This window comes from Podarcis vaucheri, assembly GCF_965113315.1.
Source record: "Podarcis vaucheri genome assembly, chromosome: 5".
In the NCBI taxonomy this organism is placed as follows: Eukaryota; Metazoa; Chordata; class Lepidosauria; order Squamata; family Lacertidae; genus Podarcis; species Podarcis vaucheri.
In genome coordinates this window covers 17,614,831-17,630,542 of record NC_138763.1, presented here as the reverse complement: position 1 = coordinate 17,630,542, position 15,712 = coordinate 17,614,831, and the positions used below count along the sequence as shown (strand labels likewise).

Sequence of the window (15,712 nt, the reverse complement as noted above, 5' to 3'; positions counted from 1 at the left end):
AGAACAGCCTTCTCCTAAGAAAAGGAACTTGCAGATTTAACTTTTTGCAATGAGCTGGCAAACCATGTTGCTTTTTTCTTCCTTTTAGCTTGTCCAGAGCATCACTATGGGAAGGACTGTGCCTTATTCTGCTCCTGTGGTGAAGGACGTTGTGACTCAGTGACGGGCAAGTGCTACTGTCCACCTGGCCGAATTGGACCCAACTGCCTTCAATGTATGAGATGATCAGATTTTAAACAGCCAGAACAAATGCAAAATATTAATAAATGTCTGTACTCCCTCAAGAATGGTCAGAGTTTCCAATCTTGGAGGCTAATGCATGCAAAAGTTTCAATACCACTGTCATGCTATTGCCTCCTACCTGCTTCTGTCTCTTGTCTGTTGTCTCACCCATCCCCAGCTCAATGGTGTTTCCTTAATGAAATGGTTCTTTTAAAATGTATTCTGATCCATTTAATTTGTTTTACCAAAGTTCTTCCTCTATCTTATAAAGATCGTATGGAAAGAGCAAGGGTAAAATCATCCCTGTGAGAACGAATGGGCTTTAAAAATCCTTTCTTTCATTCCTGCCTTAACCTTCAGTTTCCTTTGAGGAAAAATATTCATGGGCAAGGGCTGTAGCTCACTGCTTTGCATGCAGTAGGTCTCTGGTTCCATCCTTGACATCTCAAGGCTGCAAATGATTCCTGCCTGAAACCATAGAGCACTACAGCTAATCAGTACAAATACTGACATAGCTAGATGGCCCATTACTCAGACTTTGTAGAAGACAGCTTCACATTCAGAGTGCACTGGGGAATCTGGCTATCACCCCATCAACAATCCATGGTTTCATCCTTTTCTTTATTTGTGTGTCCATGTTACAGTCCCTTCTCCTGGCTTGAAGTACAGATTTGCTTGTCTTTTACAATTTCATTGTTTTGAGCAAAGTGGGGAATCTGTGGCCCTCCAGATGTGGTTCCTGGACTACAACCACAACCATCCTTGATGGGGTTGATGGGAGTAGGGACTCCCAACAACACCTGAAAGACCAGAAGTCTCCTGCTTCTTCTGTATAGTGGGAAGCTGTCCAGGGAATGGAGATTGTCTCCCTTAGCTATGGCATTCATTTTTGTGTTGCACTAAATTATTGTTTCTTCTTTAAAAAAACCACTTTGTTAATTTACTATAGTGTGTCCCCAGGGAAGATATGGCCCCCAGTGTCAGCTAAAATGTTTGTGTAAGAATGGTGGCATCTGTGATCCCGTGAATGGGACCTGCATTTGTGGACTTGGCTGGACAGGACGCTACTGTGAGAAAGGTAGTATTTCTTTTCTCCTTCATTGCATTGTTTACAGACAAGCATTTTCCCTACATATTTGCATGGGATTTATGGTGCAATTCTCTTCACCCAGACCAACCAATTATAAATGACCAAATTACGCTGTGCTTAGTTTATTGGTTCGTAGAGTAGTAGTCACTGGTGTGAACTCATGGATATAACTGCTGAGAACATTTCATGGGAAGATACAAAACTACCCCAAAACCTCACGATAAAAGAGATGTGGTTTGTTACTAATGCTTTTGAAACTCTCCAGATACTTGAAACAGTTTTGTTTGCAATGTTCTCAGCTATGTAAAATCACATTTAATCTGAAAGAAGTAGCAGCAGGGTTTGAGTTTGCAATATTTCTCAGATCTTCCTGTTGCTTTGTGATTGTTTAGCAGGGGAGCATTGTTTAGATTAGTAAGGTTTTCTGGACATTTCCCCCCCGCAGAATGTGCTCTTGGAAAATATGGCTCTGATTGTCAGCTAGATTGCGCTTGTCAGAATAACGGAACCTGCAACCGGTTTACTGGCTGCTGTCAGTGCACAGAAGGTTATTACGGACATTCCTGCAACTACAGTAAGTCATCGGCCAAGGAAGCAAAGCCAAGAGGCTAGCTTGGCAATAACAATGCATGCCTATGCAAGAATAACCACAGACATAATTTTAATATCTTGTTGCATCTCCTTAGAACTAATTGTCAAAATGTTCTGCTGCTAAGTGAAGAAAATATTGAGTGATGTATGTAGGCATCTGTGAAGCAGTATAGTTTAAATTATTGGAAGGGCCATATATCGGCTTTGCATGCAGAAGGTGCCAGGTTCCATCCCCAGAATCTCAAAGTAGGGCTGCAAAGACAGCCCCCCCCCCATCTGAAACCCTATGAAGCCACTGCCAGTCAGTGTTGGTAATACTGAGGTAGATGGACGAATGGGTTTGACTTGGTATAAGTCAAGTTCCTATGAAGGTCTACTTAGCTATCATACCAGTCTATCCTCTTACTGAAATGTTCAAATCTTCACATGGTGCATAGTTAAACTATAGAACATGCTCCTATAGACTATAGAACATGGCAGTGGGTTGGACTTGATGGCCCTTGTGGTCTCTTCCAACTCTATGATTCTATGATTCTAGGGGGCAGTGATGGTTGGTTTTAAAAGAGGATTGGATAAATTCATGGAGGATAAGGCCACCAATGGCTGCTAGCCATTATAGCTGTATTCTGTCTCCACAGTTGGAGGCACTAACTAATGCTTCTGAATACAGTGGTGCCTCAGGTTACATACGTTTCAGGTTACATACGCTTCAGGTTACAGACTCCGCTAACCCAGAAATATTACCTCGGGTTAAGAACTTTGCTTCAGGATGAGAACAGAAATTGTGCAGCGGTGACACAGCAGCAGCAGGAGGCCCCTTTAGCTAAAGTGGTACCTCAGGTTAAGAACAGTTTCAGGTTAAGTACGCACCTCCAGAACGAATTAAGTTTTTAACCCGAGGTACCACTGTACTACTGTATTTTTTGGAAACCGCAGGGGGTGCTGTTGTGCTCACATCCTGCTTGTAGATTTACTATAGCCATGTGGTTCACCACTGAGAGGACAGGATGCTGGACTAAGTGGGCCACTGCCCTGATCTGGCAGGCTCTTCATATTTTATGATGATGATAATAATAAATAGTATTTTATTATTTTAATATTTATACCCTGCCCATCTGACTGGGTTGCCCCAGCCACTCTGGGTGGCTTCCAAAAAATATAAAAGCATAACAAAGCATCAAACATTAAAAACGTCCCCATACAGAGCTGCCTTCAGATGTCTTCTTCCAGCATCCCAACATTACTATTAGTGTGGGACAAAATCCCGTGAAAATGGTGCATCTTCTGAAATAACATTATCGTTTCACTTCTCAGCCTGCCCATCTGGATTTTATGGTCTCAACTGCCGGTATCCCTGCAACTGTAAAAATGGAGCCACTTGTCTCCCAGCGACTGGGCTGTGTGTGTGTGCTCCAGGTTTCCAAGGGGTACACTGTGAAAAAGGTAAATTTCCTATTTAAGACAGCCCAAGTGCTGGAGCATCTTGGGGCCTGTTTAGCTATGCTAAAGATGCTTTAGATTCAAACACTGGCTTGCCATGCAATTTCTGAACATGGGAAGCAGTCCTGTCAAGAAGTATTGGTATTAAATAAAAAGGTTAAGGCAAATTATTTAGTTACGTTGCATTGTCTTTCTTACAATGGCAATATATATATTGCATATGCCAATGCTCTGCTTTTTCAGGTTGTCCAGCTGGAATGTTTGGAGACAAATGCAAACATCATTGTGAGTGTGCAGGATCAACTCGGTGTGACCCAGTTACTGGAAAGTGCTTTTGCCCGCCTGGCACAACTGGGGACAGGTGTGATGTTGGTAAGATCCTGGAACAAAACTGATACATTTTCTTTTCCCTGTTTTCCCTGTTGCTGGTATGAAGCAGAGCAATGTGATAATCCTGAAGTGGTAGAATAGACTGTACCACCTAAGGCTGCAGATTCGAGGGGGCTGCCATTTTTTACTGCTTCACACATTTAAATAAACAAATAAGGAACATGCTACAATTAAATGATCTTACACAGCAGACACATGTAACAGTGTCCTGACTAAATTGCCCTTCCCCCTTCCTGATCGGGAGGTACTGCTTAACCCTTTTCACGCTGGCCATTTTTTTTTACTCAAAATGGCACCCGCAAGCTGCTTTTTGCAACCCTGTAACTTCACTTCTCTCAGTGAGGAGACTAGCAGAAGGCCCTCGGAACTGGACAATAATAAGGATGGTAAAGTAAAGGTAAAGGACCCCTGACAGTTAAGTCCTGTCGCGAATAACTCTGGGGTTGCGGCGCTCACCTCGCTTTACTGGTTGAGGGAGCCGACGTTTGTCCACAGACAGCTTTTCAGGGTCATGTGGCCAGCATGACTAAGCCGCTTCTGGCGAAACCAGAGCAGCGCACGGAAACGCCATTTACCTTCCCGCCAGAGCTGTACCTATTTATCTACTTGCACTTTGACATGCTTTTGAACTGCTAGGTTGGCAGGAGCTGGGACCGAACAACGGGAGCTCACCCCATTGCGGGGATTTGAACCGCCGACCTTCCAATCGGCAAGCCCTAGGCTCAGTGGTTTAGACCACAGCGCCACCCGCTTCCCTAATAAGGGTGGTAGTAGGCCCAAACAGGACAGTGGGGGTTATACTGTGAGAGGCTTTGGGTTCACCAGATGCATAGCCTCATTTCCCTAGTACCCTCTCAAAAAGGGGTGTGGGTGCACTAGCCCTGAAACTGGTACAGTTATTTTCCTTGCCACTGCAGTATATGTGAAAAGGATCTAAGGGTCTTGGTGGACCACAAGCTTAACATGAGTCAACAGTGTGATGCAGCAGCAAAAAAAGCTAATGCTGTTCTAGGTTACATCAACAGAAGTATAGTGTCCGGATCAAGGGAAGTAATAGTACCACTCTATTCTGCCTTAGTCAAACCACACTTAGAATACTGTGTCCAAAACTGGGCAGTACAGTTTAAGAAGGATGTTGACAAGCTGGAATGTGTGCAGAGGAGGGCAACCAAGATGACCAAGGGTCTGGGAACTAAGCCTTATGAGGAATGCTTGCAGGAGCTGGGTATGTGTAGCCTGGAAAAGAGGAGACTGAGAGGAGATATGATAGCCGTCTTCAAATATCTTAAGGGCTGTCACATGGAAGAGGGAACATACTTGTTTTCTCCTGCTCTGGAAGGTAGGACTCGAACCAATGGCTTCAAGTTGCAAGAAAGGAGATTCCAACTAAACATTCAGAAAAAAAACTTTCCGACAGTAAGAGCTGTTCAGCATTGGAACAGACTTCACGAGAGGTGGTGGACTCTCCTTCCTTGGAGGCTGGGTGGCCATCTGCCATGGATGCTTTAGCTGAGATTCCTGCATTGCAGGGGGTTGGACTAGATGACCCTTGGGGTCCCTTCCAGCTCTGTGATTCTATGGAACCAACACACACTTCCCTGGCTTATGTGAGCCAAGCAGGTCTTAGGAAGTGGCCATTCCTTTGCCGCAGACTCTTCCATCCACCCTCAACTCAAGCGGATTACTCTGTTCTTGGCTTTTTGGATTAATGAGAGAGAATATCTGTGAACTTTGCAATCATGATTTATTCTCAAGCAGATTTTCTTTTCCTGAGAGTAGCTATAGTCAGGGGAAATTGTAAGGAAGCTGCAGAGGTCCCATCATTACAAGCCTTAAGGCTTATTTAATGTTTACACTGGGTGTAAACCCAGATGGTCTCCACTCGAAGCAACAATACACTGTTGAAATGTGGTCCCGACTATAAAGGGATGGAAAGCAGCCTGTTGCTTACAAGTTCAAGATCCACAACCCAGAAGGGAAATGGCATGGTATGCTTTCAAATACAGCCAGTGTGAATGAAGTGCCCCGGGATGTTGGAAACGCGGAATTTGCTCCAACCCAAGAGCCTAAAAGAAAGGAAATGACTCTCTTCCTAGCTTGCCCCATTCCCTGCTCAAGATTCCAATCTTTCAGTTCTTGTGGTTTGAATAGGGACCACACAGTACAATGAGTAAGGCTACTTGAATGCAGAGAGCTTTTCCAGCTAGATAGTGTTTTTGTTTAGACAACTGGGGAACACAAGGGGGAAGCTCAGCACAAAAAATAAGAGTGAAGTTTCGTACTCCTTGGGGGGGAAAACAGAAAAAAGGGAAAGAAAAGTAGAAGTCACTTTTATTTTCTTCGAAACAGTCTGTGCAACCCCCAAAGCTTAAAAAGCTGTTATGGGTTTGGTTTTATTTGCATTTTTATTTTCAATTAGGCCGAGTTCATCTGTGATATAACCATGAGCAGCTGTGACTGTGCAGCAGCTATAAAGATAAAAGGCCTGATTTTAATTTGAACTCTGGTAAAGCACCCATTAAACAACCATAATGTTAATTAAAAAAAAAAAGCAAGAGAATATATAGGAGGTTTTTTTATTAGGTTGCTTTTTTCTGCTAAATTAACATTGCAGACTTTCAAACAGATGTCTTAAATACACATTGTTATGAACATGAAAATGTGGTTATTACTTAAATTAAAATCAGGCCCAGAGGTGTTTGCAAGAGCCTGTCTCACAACGTTCCCTTAATTGAAAGAACTGAAGTGTCTGAATAGGACTAAAGAATTCTCCCGGTGGGGGGAAGCGATCCTAACTGCCCAGCAAATTGCTTTTAGTTATGTAATAGCTCAGATGGTGTAAAGAAAAGGTCTATTGTCTTTTATCACAGTCCAGGTGAGAGAAAGTGTCTATGGGAATATGTAGTAGTAGAATGATGGAGGTTTTCATTAATGAGCACCCTGCAGCAGACATGGTCAGTTCAGTCCATGTAAGTCCTCTTAGGTTTATTCATAAGCTTGCTTTATCCCGTTTCCACATCTGCAATGTTTTTTGTTAAAAATTAATATCTAAATATGCCTCAACAAACGAGTCTCAGTATGTGCATATTTAAACCAATCTTACTACAGAATGCATATTTTTAAACATCGTTTGGGTACCTTGAGTGAGCTGAGGTCTGCAGAATTTGAAGAAGTGCAACTACTGAAGGGTCGTTTCTGATTCACACATCAGTCTGAGAGGTGCAGATAAATTCTGTTTGCATCAGAATTCACAGAAATTGAATTCATTAGGCACCCGCCCACCTTAAATTTAATTAGTAATGAGAATTACGAAGACCCAACTCTTTCACGTAACCAAGCATGGAAGCCATTAAAAAAGCAACACCTACCCATTCACCTGCCCTTCGGTCCCACATGAACCTGCTTTTGTACTGTGGTCATAATTGGAAGTCCTTCTCTGGGTGCCCCCTGCCCCAATCTGAAGACAGCTGGCTGGCAACCAAAGAGTGGGGCCTTCTTGTCTGTGCTCATTTGCAAAAGGCTGTTCCTAAAAAAAGGCTCACAAGGCACACATCTTAATTATACCGGACAATTGCACTTTCATGCTCTCAAACCTTTTTAAATGCCACCAGATTGCTATAAGACTTCTGCATTAATCCTTTTATTTTGCTTCTGCCACTTCTACATCTTTGGGGTGATTTTTTTTTTAAAAAAGTTTAGGGTTGTTATTTTTTTTGGGGGGGTGTCTTTATTCTTTTAGTTCTTTTCCCTATTCTGAGAGCAATATTGACAAAAGGGAGGATATACTTGTTTAATTAAATTAATGTTGCTTGTGCTCCAATCCAGTGAAGGCTCTCATTAGCAGAGGGTGGAAGGGGGGAAAGTGTTTTTTGACAATTCCGCCTTCCCCCAACGCTCCATTCCTCCTGAAAGTTCAACTCTCTGGAACAGTTTAGGCATGGGATACTGCCAAGCAAAAGAGGAATAAGTGAGAATTGCCTCTCTCCTTTCCGCTAGTGACATCCTCCACTGGATTGGAGTCATTGCCATCTTCTTTAAAAAATGAAAGAGTAAATTTCTTCATATTTATGAATATCTTCTCTCCTAAGAATCCTCTCACCTTCATTGAAGCATTGCAAAGTGGGAATATCTTTAGATTAAATCAACTGATTGGCTGCAAACCATTCATATTACAGATTAAATGTTAATAGATCGTTGATTAAGAGTAAGAGAAGAATCCGACGTTTCCTTATTTCCTAGCATGCCTTCTTTATTTTCTTGTTCTCTCCCACTCTGTTTTAAAGCATTTCTGGTGGGGTGAGTGGCAGTGGTGATGGAGAGGGGGTAGCAAAAACTAAAAATTAAAACTCTGTGACATAAACATTTGCTGTCTCTTGCAGAATGTGGGCCAGGCAAATATGGCCCCAACTGCTCTCAGCGGTGCCAATGTGCCAATAAATCCCAATGCGACGTGCGGAATGGCAAATGCACTTGTCTCTACAAATGGATGGGACCATCCTGCAAAGAAGGTAACTGTAGAGAGCCTGCAAGAAATAGTCTGGGTGGAGTAAGATACAACACACTGCAGTGTAGTTCACTGCCCATATTGCAGGTTGGGGGCTATGCTCTGCGAACAACCAGTGGCAGCCATGCTGTCTTAGTCCACTGCTAATACTGCAGGTTAGAGGTTGTAGCAATGGTCAATCTACTTATATTGTCCTCTCAGTCCTTCTTCCAGGCCAAATCCAGCGTTCAACTGCATGCATATGTTTTGCATATGAAGAATCCACATTGGAGCACCAACTCCTGTCTTTGATGCCAACATTTTGTTTTTAGCTCCCACAGTCATAGGGTGAAATAAAACCAATGATATCCTGCAACATTTTTATTTTATTTATTGCATCTCTATACTTATAAATGTGGGACGCGGGTGGCGCTGTGGGCTAAAGCCTCAGCGCCTAGGGCTTGCCGATCGAAAGGTCGGCGGTTCGAATCCCCGCGGCGGGGTGCGCTCCCGCTGCTCGGTCCCAGCGCCTGCCAACCTAGCAGTTCGAAAGCACCCCCGGGGGCAAGTAGATAAATAGGTACCGCTTACCAGCGGGAAGGTAAACGGCGTTCCGTGTGCGGCTCTGGCTCGCCAGAGCAGCGTTGTCACGCTGGCCACGTGACCCGGAAGTGTCTCCGGACAGCGCTGGCCCCCGGCCAATAAACGTGAGATGGGCGCACAAACCCCAGAGTCTGGCAAGACTGGCCCGTTTGGGCAGGGGTACCTTTACCTTTTACTTATAAATATACAGTGGACCCTCTGGATACAAATTAAATTTGTTCCTGATCCCCATGTTCCGTGATCAGGAAAGAGAGACTGCAGAAGAAGAATGGAAGAAATTTAAAATTTATCTAAAGGACTATTATAAACTTGATGAATGTTAAAATGTCAAGGTTTTTAGGAAGAAAGGGTTACAGTGATATAAGATTGGAATAAAGAGAAGATGAACAGGACAGAGGTTTGAAAGAAATATATATAAGTTGCTACATAACTTTGGACATGGGGATGCAGAAAGGGGAGGTATGGGGGAGTCCGAGAAAAGAAGGTTTGAAAAAATATTGTGAAATACTATATATGTTTGTATGTCTTTTTATGTGTTTGTTTGTTATAAAAATCTGTAAAACCAATAAAAATTCTTATAACAAATTAAATTTGTTCCAGGGGTCCGTGCACACCCAGAAAAATCCATAGCCAGAGGTGCTGCTTCTGCGCATGCATGTGGTGTGATAGAGTGTGCCTGTGGCGAAACCGGGAAAAATACTTTCGCAACCCGAAGTTTACGTTACTCGACAGTAACATAAGCCAAGGGTCTACTGTACATTGAGCATACAGAGTGTGCATTGTTGCACACCACCTTGATATTTTTTGACAGTATAGAAATGCTGTTATAAATACATGCATATACAGTATTTTTTGCACCATAACACTCACTTTTTTCCTCCTAGAAAGTAAGGGGAAATGTCTGTGCGTGTTATGGAGGAAATGCCTACAGGTGGCATGCCTATGGATTTTCCTCCTCTAAAAACTATGTGCGTGTTATGGTCGGGTGCGTGTTATAGAGCGAAAAATACGGCATATATATATATCCACTGACATGTGGGTGATGACCACTGTAGTGGAGGTTTAGAATCAAAGTTTTCCGATGGGCTACCTTCCCAGGTTGATGAGACCTGTCCGCCCCTCACTTTCTTCTACAGAATGTGCAGAAACTGCCATCTTGACTGTTGGATCTGCTATTGGTCTTGTCTGCTCAATCTATTGGAGCCTATCTGGCATGCAGGGAAGTCCCTAACTCACCAAGGGTTTGGGACGCATCAGCTACCCCCACCTGCTTTAACCGGCCAGTCCAAGCCTGCTCCTAACATTGGATACACCGCTTTATTTATTAGATAGAGTATAAACTATAATCTTTGTTAAATCTCATCAAAGATGCCTTATGCGACCTTCTAAGTGTGTTTATCTGTAAATCCCTAGGTGGCCCTCCAAACCTTCTGTCTCATGAAGAACACACTCAAGAGAAAGGGAATACTTTTTCAAGACTGCCACAACAGGAACACTTGGACTAATGAATGAACTGTTTTATATGCACAGACGGTATTTAACTTTGGAAATGAGAGCTGCTATTCATTTCTGCTTGAACCGGACTGGAAAATTCACACTTCTTTGTGCAGGTCTACAGTATCCATTAAGTAGCTGGGTCCCTCTTAAAACTTTTAAACTCTGTTCTGTTTATTTATTCTTGACCTCCTCCTGCTTCCTCCTGATTAATCCACTCTTGGTATCCTTTCCAAGTGTCAGTCCTGTGTTTTTATGCCCACAAAATGCAGAAATCCTCTCATCCCTGTCATCACCAACTAAGATAAATCATTACTTGAACATAAATATTCCAAACCCTTGTTTATTAAAAATAAATTCCACCAAGAGGAATCTTTATAGGCTTTTCATACTTTTTTTTTAAAAAAAGAAATAATAATAATACTGTTACTCAGTAATCTGCCTTTATCAAGCCTTATTATTCAAGCTGTGCTTAAGGAAGGAACATATTTTCAGAGCAAATAGTAGCCATTGTTTCAACGTCAGCAAATATTTGGCAGAAGAAAAGTATTTCCCCCCAGTCCAGCCAGCAAGATCTGCATGCACACACACACATACACACACACACACACACACAAAACCAATATGAATATGATTGCCTATCCAGCTCATTAAACTTGGGAGGTGACGCTTTTGATACAGATAAGACTGCAAGGGAAGAGGCAGATCATGACCTTAGGAGTTATAAATGGGAATAAGTGCGAGGGATGAAACTTCTGATTTTTTAAAAAGACATATATACAAATTAGTCTGTGTTAAATCTTTGAATTGTGGCATGAATATGAAATGATAAACTTGTCGTAGTTGCTGAAGTAAGTCCAAGAACCAGCACAGGGAGCCATATACGGTGGTACCTCGGGTTACATACGCTTCAGGTTACAGACTCCGCTAACCCAGAAATAGTACCTCGGGTTAAGAACTTTGCTTCAGGATGAGAACAGAAATTGTGCTCCGGCGGCGTGGCAGCAGCAGGAAGCCCCATTAGCTAAAGTGGTGCTTCAGGTTAAGAACAGTTTCAGGTTAAGAGCAGACCTCCAGAACGAATTAAGTACTTAACCCGAGGTACCACTGTACTGAGGCAGGCTATTGGTCCATCTAACTCAGTGTTGTCTACACTGACTGGCAGCAGCTCTCCAGCAATTTTCAGGCAGGGCCCACGCCCAGCCCAACCTGGAGATGCCAGGGGTTGAACCTGCCACTTTCTGCATGCAAGGCAGATGCTCGATCACTGAGCTATGGCTCAATCCAGTAGCATCGGAAAGACCATGGGTTCCCCATCCCTGCTCTAGAGAGATTAGAGGTCCCCGCCCCCCCCCCGTTGCAAGTTCTCTCACCATTCAGAAATTCCAGATAGAAACCACGTCCACAAAGTGCTTCTGAAACCACTGTGCCTTGCAGAACTAGAAAGAAAAAAATATTGGTAGTAAATGTTGGTTTTTGATTTTATTTTTCATAACAGAATACAGTCATACTTCGGGATGAATATGCTTCAGCTTAAATATTTTCGGGTTGCGCTCCGCGGCGACCCAGAAGTAACGGAGCGCGTTACTTTCAGGTTCTGCCGCTCGTGCATGCGCAGACGCTCAAAATGACATCATGCGCGGAAGCGGCGAAACGCCAGACGTGCAGTTGCGCCTTACGTTCGCTTCAGGATGCAAACGGGGCTCCTGAAAGGATCCCGTTCGCATCCAGAGGTACCACTGTACAGTTTTTCAGGACCATCGTTTTACAAGGTAATTTGCAAAACAACAAAAATCTAAAAGGTGGTTGGGGCGGAATCTGGACATGATGGAAAAGCCCCAAAGTCTGCCTTTTTTTACTAGCCAAAACAGAGTGCAGATGTCATGTGGACGTAATTAGACTAGACTGGACTTGATGCAAAACTGGTTTCAGGTTGGGCCAAGAGGGATGCCAGGACAAAGAAACAACAATTGCTGTTATCCCGTTTTTTATTTAAAACTTACAAGGCCAGCAGTTGCTTCTATCTGTCTCTAGCACAAAGCATAGCACAGGGGGTCCCTTCTGAGGCAGACAGGAGGAATAACGAGAAATTTGGTAGTACAACAAACAAGCAATTAATTACAACTAACAAACTCGCTATAGAGATGCCCAACTGAAAGCCCAATTCTCACATTCTTTACGGAGGTGTGAAAAGTCACTACCAAGTAACTTTACCATGTTCATTTATGTCTGAGCAAATCTCAGGGGTGCAAGCCGGTATCTTTTGCCGCAACAGAGTGAACCACGACAACCAAATCTCCATTCTGCTGTCATAAAATACCAGTTTGCACCACATGGGGGCACATTCTGACAGCACAGCCACACATCGTTGACATGGTAAAATCACTTTGTGGATAAACCCGTAAGTAATTGGGCGTATCAGGTTAAATTGGATAAAAGATTCAGTGGTACCGCCCAAATCCCACAAAATGCCCCCGTCTGGTTTCATGGATTCCAAGCTGAAAGAGCTTCTGGGGTTTGACTTGTGAGTTCAGAAAGACCTGCCCATCTTTTAACTGTTACATTGCTCACTCCTTCAGCCTTAAGAGACTGTAAGTTCCTCTGACCAGCTTTTCTGCCCTGCCCCTGACACTTTTCTGTTTAGTTTGGCACCTGGTGCATACTTAGTGCTCAGCTACTCACAGCAGATTGTGAGCTTCCATTCAACTGCCCTAACCCAAAGGAAGTCACATTGGAATGGGTGGGACAAGCAAGTTTCACCACTTTAGCATGATAAACTTTGCCTGGACTGGGGTTCAGTGTTATTTTCTCCTACTCTTTGACGAGGCAGCTATAAAGGGGAGAATGAGGTGACTTTCACTGAAGTTATCTACCAGGTAATATTTACTTAATGAACTTTAACAGCTCTGGGTACATGTTAATTCTCCTGTGAAGAGAATTCTATGCATGCCCATGAAACATTTTGAATCTGTTCAACACTGTGTAAGATTGGTCATTATTTTTCCACACGAGGCAGAACACAGACTACCATCCAAAACAGCAAAGCCGCCTCCTTTCCCGTTTTTACTCTGTAACGTTCCAAATGGGGAATGTGGCACACTACGTAATCATGATTTCTCTAATGTTGCCAGAAGCAGCTCCCTGGGTGAGGCAGAGCTACTATGCTAGCTTCCCAGGAGGTGAGTCTCTCCCTGTGAGGGGTGAGGCGGCAGGGAGGGTGGTGTGGTGCAGACGCACTGGCAGAGCCAGCTAAGCACTCCTGCTGGTGAATTTGCACCACACCAACCTTCCCTTTGGCTCTCCCTTCTAGAAACCCTTTCCCTCCTAGCAACCCACAGCAACCCCACCTTCTTGGAAGCTAGCAGAGCAGCTCCTTCTGGTCCTTGCTCCTCATTACTGAATGCTATAAGGGGGTGACAATGGGCTGTGCAAGAAGGTGGCATAGCTATCATCTGTTTTCCGCATTAAATGTTACAGGAAGAGAAGGAGAAATGGATGTGGGATTCTTCCTCAAGATAGAAAAATGATAATCAGGGTCGTGTGTAGCTTTGCCCAACCAGAGCTCTGATTTGTTGTTTCAAGCCTATTGACAAATGGCAAAAGCCATTCCTTAAAAAAATTAAAAATAAATAAATGAACCATGGCTTTAGGTAAGTCCACATCCCTTTTCACTTGCTACTCTTGTCAAGGAAGAGAAAGTGAGGTATTGTTGCTGGTTCTGGTCCCAACTCTTCACAATCCATGGACTGAATACAGATGCCTGAAGTGAACAGCTGTAGCTGTTCCTCCATAAGCTGTTTCTCTCCACACATTCGCAACCTCTGCAGCTAGCCCTGCTCCCATTATCTCTGAATGCCCTCCACATGAGTAATGTAAGAAAAATACTAAGCTATTGATTTTACCAGTGGCCATTCACTGGTTTACATACTCTGAAACAGATGCAGAGAGGGCAAGATATGCATTCTGGTTTGCAGTCAGCCGCCCTGAACATATATATCTTGAAATTTAGAGCAACACCCTGACCAAAAAAACAAGCTTCGATCAGTCATAATTCTTAAGACATGTCCATTGTTACACTTCTCTACCAACTTTTTCAATTTGGGATTGTAAATATGTACTGTAAATGTGATCATTTTATTTGTCCAGTTTCGGGGTAGGCTATAAATGAGGAATAAGTATTGGGGTGAACAGCAAACTATTTTTTTATGGAATGTGGGGTTTTTTAAAAAGATGACCTGCAAATGACTTTTTATGTCAGTTTATTCATGGGCTTTCTCCCTGTTAGTCAAAATACCAAAGGAGGAGATTGGCTGCAGAATCCTATGCATGTTTACTTGGAGGTAAATATCATTGACTTCAATGGGCCTTTCTCTGAAGGAAGTGTGCATAGGCTTGTGCTGCATATGGGTTAAAATATTGGCTAGTATATTACATTGACATGTAGAATCTGCCCAGGTAGCTATTATGCATATTTTGTTTGCATGGGGGATATATAATGTATATTTTATATTTCATAAATGTGCCATAAATGTTAACAGACTTGTTTATACTCTGTTTTATACGACTACTCCATGAATTTTCTTCTAAAATGGTCTTAGCATAGTGCCAGCAATGAAAACAGTAAAATATATTATAAATGTGCCTGGATACAATCATTTTGCTTACTGATTAGTTTTGAAAGCTTCTCGAAATCAGTGAATGCTATGATGCCTCTTGTAAAATACATACCATGCTTGAGTACTGGAACATTACATTTTGCTTTAGAAATGCTAAACCAGAGGTACAAATTCGTCCTGAGCAGAGCTACCAAGAGGGTCCCCTCAGCAGTTTTGAATTTTGTACCAAATTGTGTGGGTGGTATTCAACTAACACTTACTCAGGGCAGACCTATTGAAATTAATGAACATGACTAAATTAAGTCTATTAATTTCAGTGAGTCTACTTGAGTAAAAGTTGTTTGAATACCACCCAGTAAGTGTGTGTGTATTTGTGTTCACAAGAACATCGTTTTTCTCTCTCTCAGAAAGCACATACCTTTCCCCCCTTATTATTCCAAGCATCTCTTTAGCAAGGTTTGACATCCTTTCTCTCATTTTAACACTTCACTCGGGTTTCAGTTCTCACTGGAAATTACACTTTCCATTGTGCTGTCATAGTAATATATTGCAAGACAAGGGAAGGGAGAACTGGACAGTCTGTCTTTGCTTCAGATACAGTTCTTTAAAAGTCAGTTTGCAGCACATTGTGCTCCACCCGTCTTTGCAAATTTTTACTCTGATGTGGGGGAGATAGGAGAAATTTGATTTGGTTCACATTTTAAAGCAAACCTACCTAATTAGAACTTCCCGAAACAATACCCAAACGGAAATGCAGCTATCCTTTGAAATTTCCACTTCTCT

The 15,712-nt window shown here is 42.8% G+C and overlaps 1 protein-coding gene and 1 long non-coding RNA gene across 13 annotated transcripts in view; one reads left to right on the top strand and one right to left on the bottom strand.

The window, feature by feature from the left end:
* The window catches only part of LOC309533018 (uncharacterized protein), a 219,310-nt gene extending 208,374 nt beyond the window's left edge, over positions 1 to 10,936 (top strand). For 5 of the 8 annotated variants that reach the window (XM_082223867.1, XM_082223869.1, XM_082223868.1 and 2 more), the window contains 7 exons: positions 89 to 214; positions 1,172 to 1,300; positions 1,758 to 1,886; positions 3,218 to 3,346; positions 3,587 to 3,715; positions 8,113 to 8,241; positions 10,233 to 10,936. In XM_082223867.1, the coding sequence (XP_082079993.1) occupies positions 89 to 214; positions 1,172 to 1,300; positions 1,758 to 1,886; positions 3,218 to 3,346; positions 3,587 to 3,715; positions 8,113 to 8,241; positions 10,233 to 10,324 (863 nt within the window). In that variant the 3' untranslated portion in view covers positions 10,325 to 10,936. Of the gene's footprint in view, positions 1 to 88; positions 215 to 1,171; positions 1,340 to 1,757; positions 1,887 to 3,217; positions 3,347 to 3,586; positions 3,716 to 8,112; positions 8,242 to 10,232 lie in introns of those variants that run through there. The other 3 variants (XM_082223871.1, XR_014220091.1, XM_082223872.1) reach the window with 3 other exon arrangements.
* Positions 1 to 15,712, bottom strand: part of LOC309533334 — a 47,206-nt gene that overhangs the window by 7,656 nt on the left and 23,838 nt on the right. For 2 of the 5 annotated variants that reach the window (XR_014220126.1, XR_014220127.1), the window contains exon 4: positions 11,687 to 11,752. This is a non-coding gene — a long non-coding RNA (uncharacterized lncRNA). Of the gene's footprint in view, positions 1 to 11,590; positions 11,753 to 15,712 lie in introns of those variants that run through there. The other 3 variants (XR_014220131.1, XR_014220128.1, XR_014220129.1) reach the window with 3 other exon arrangements.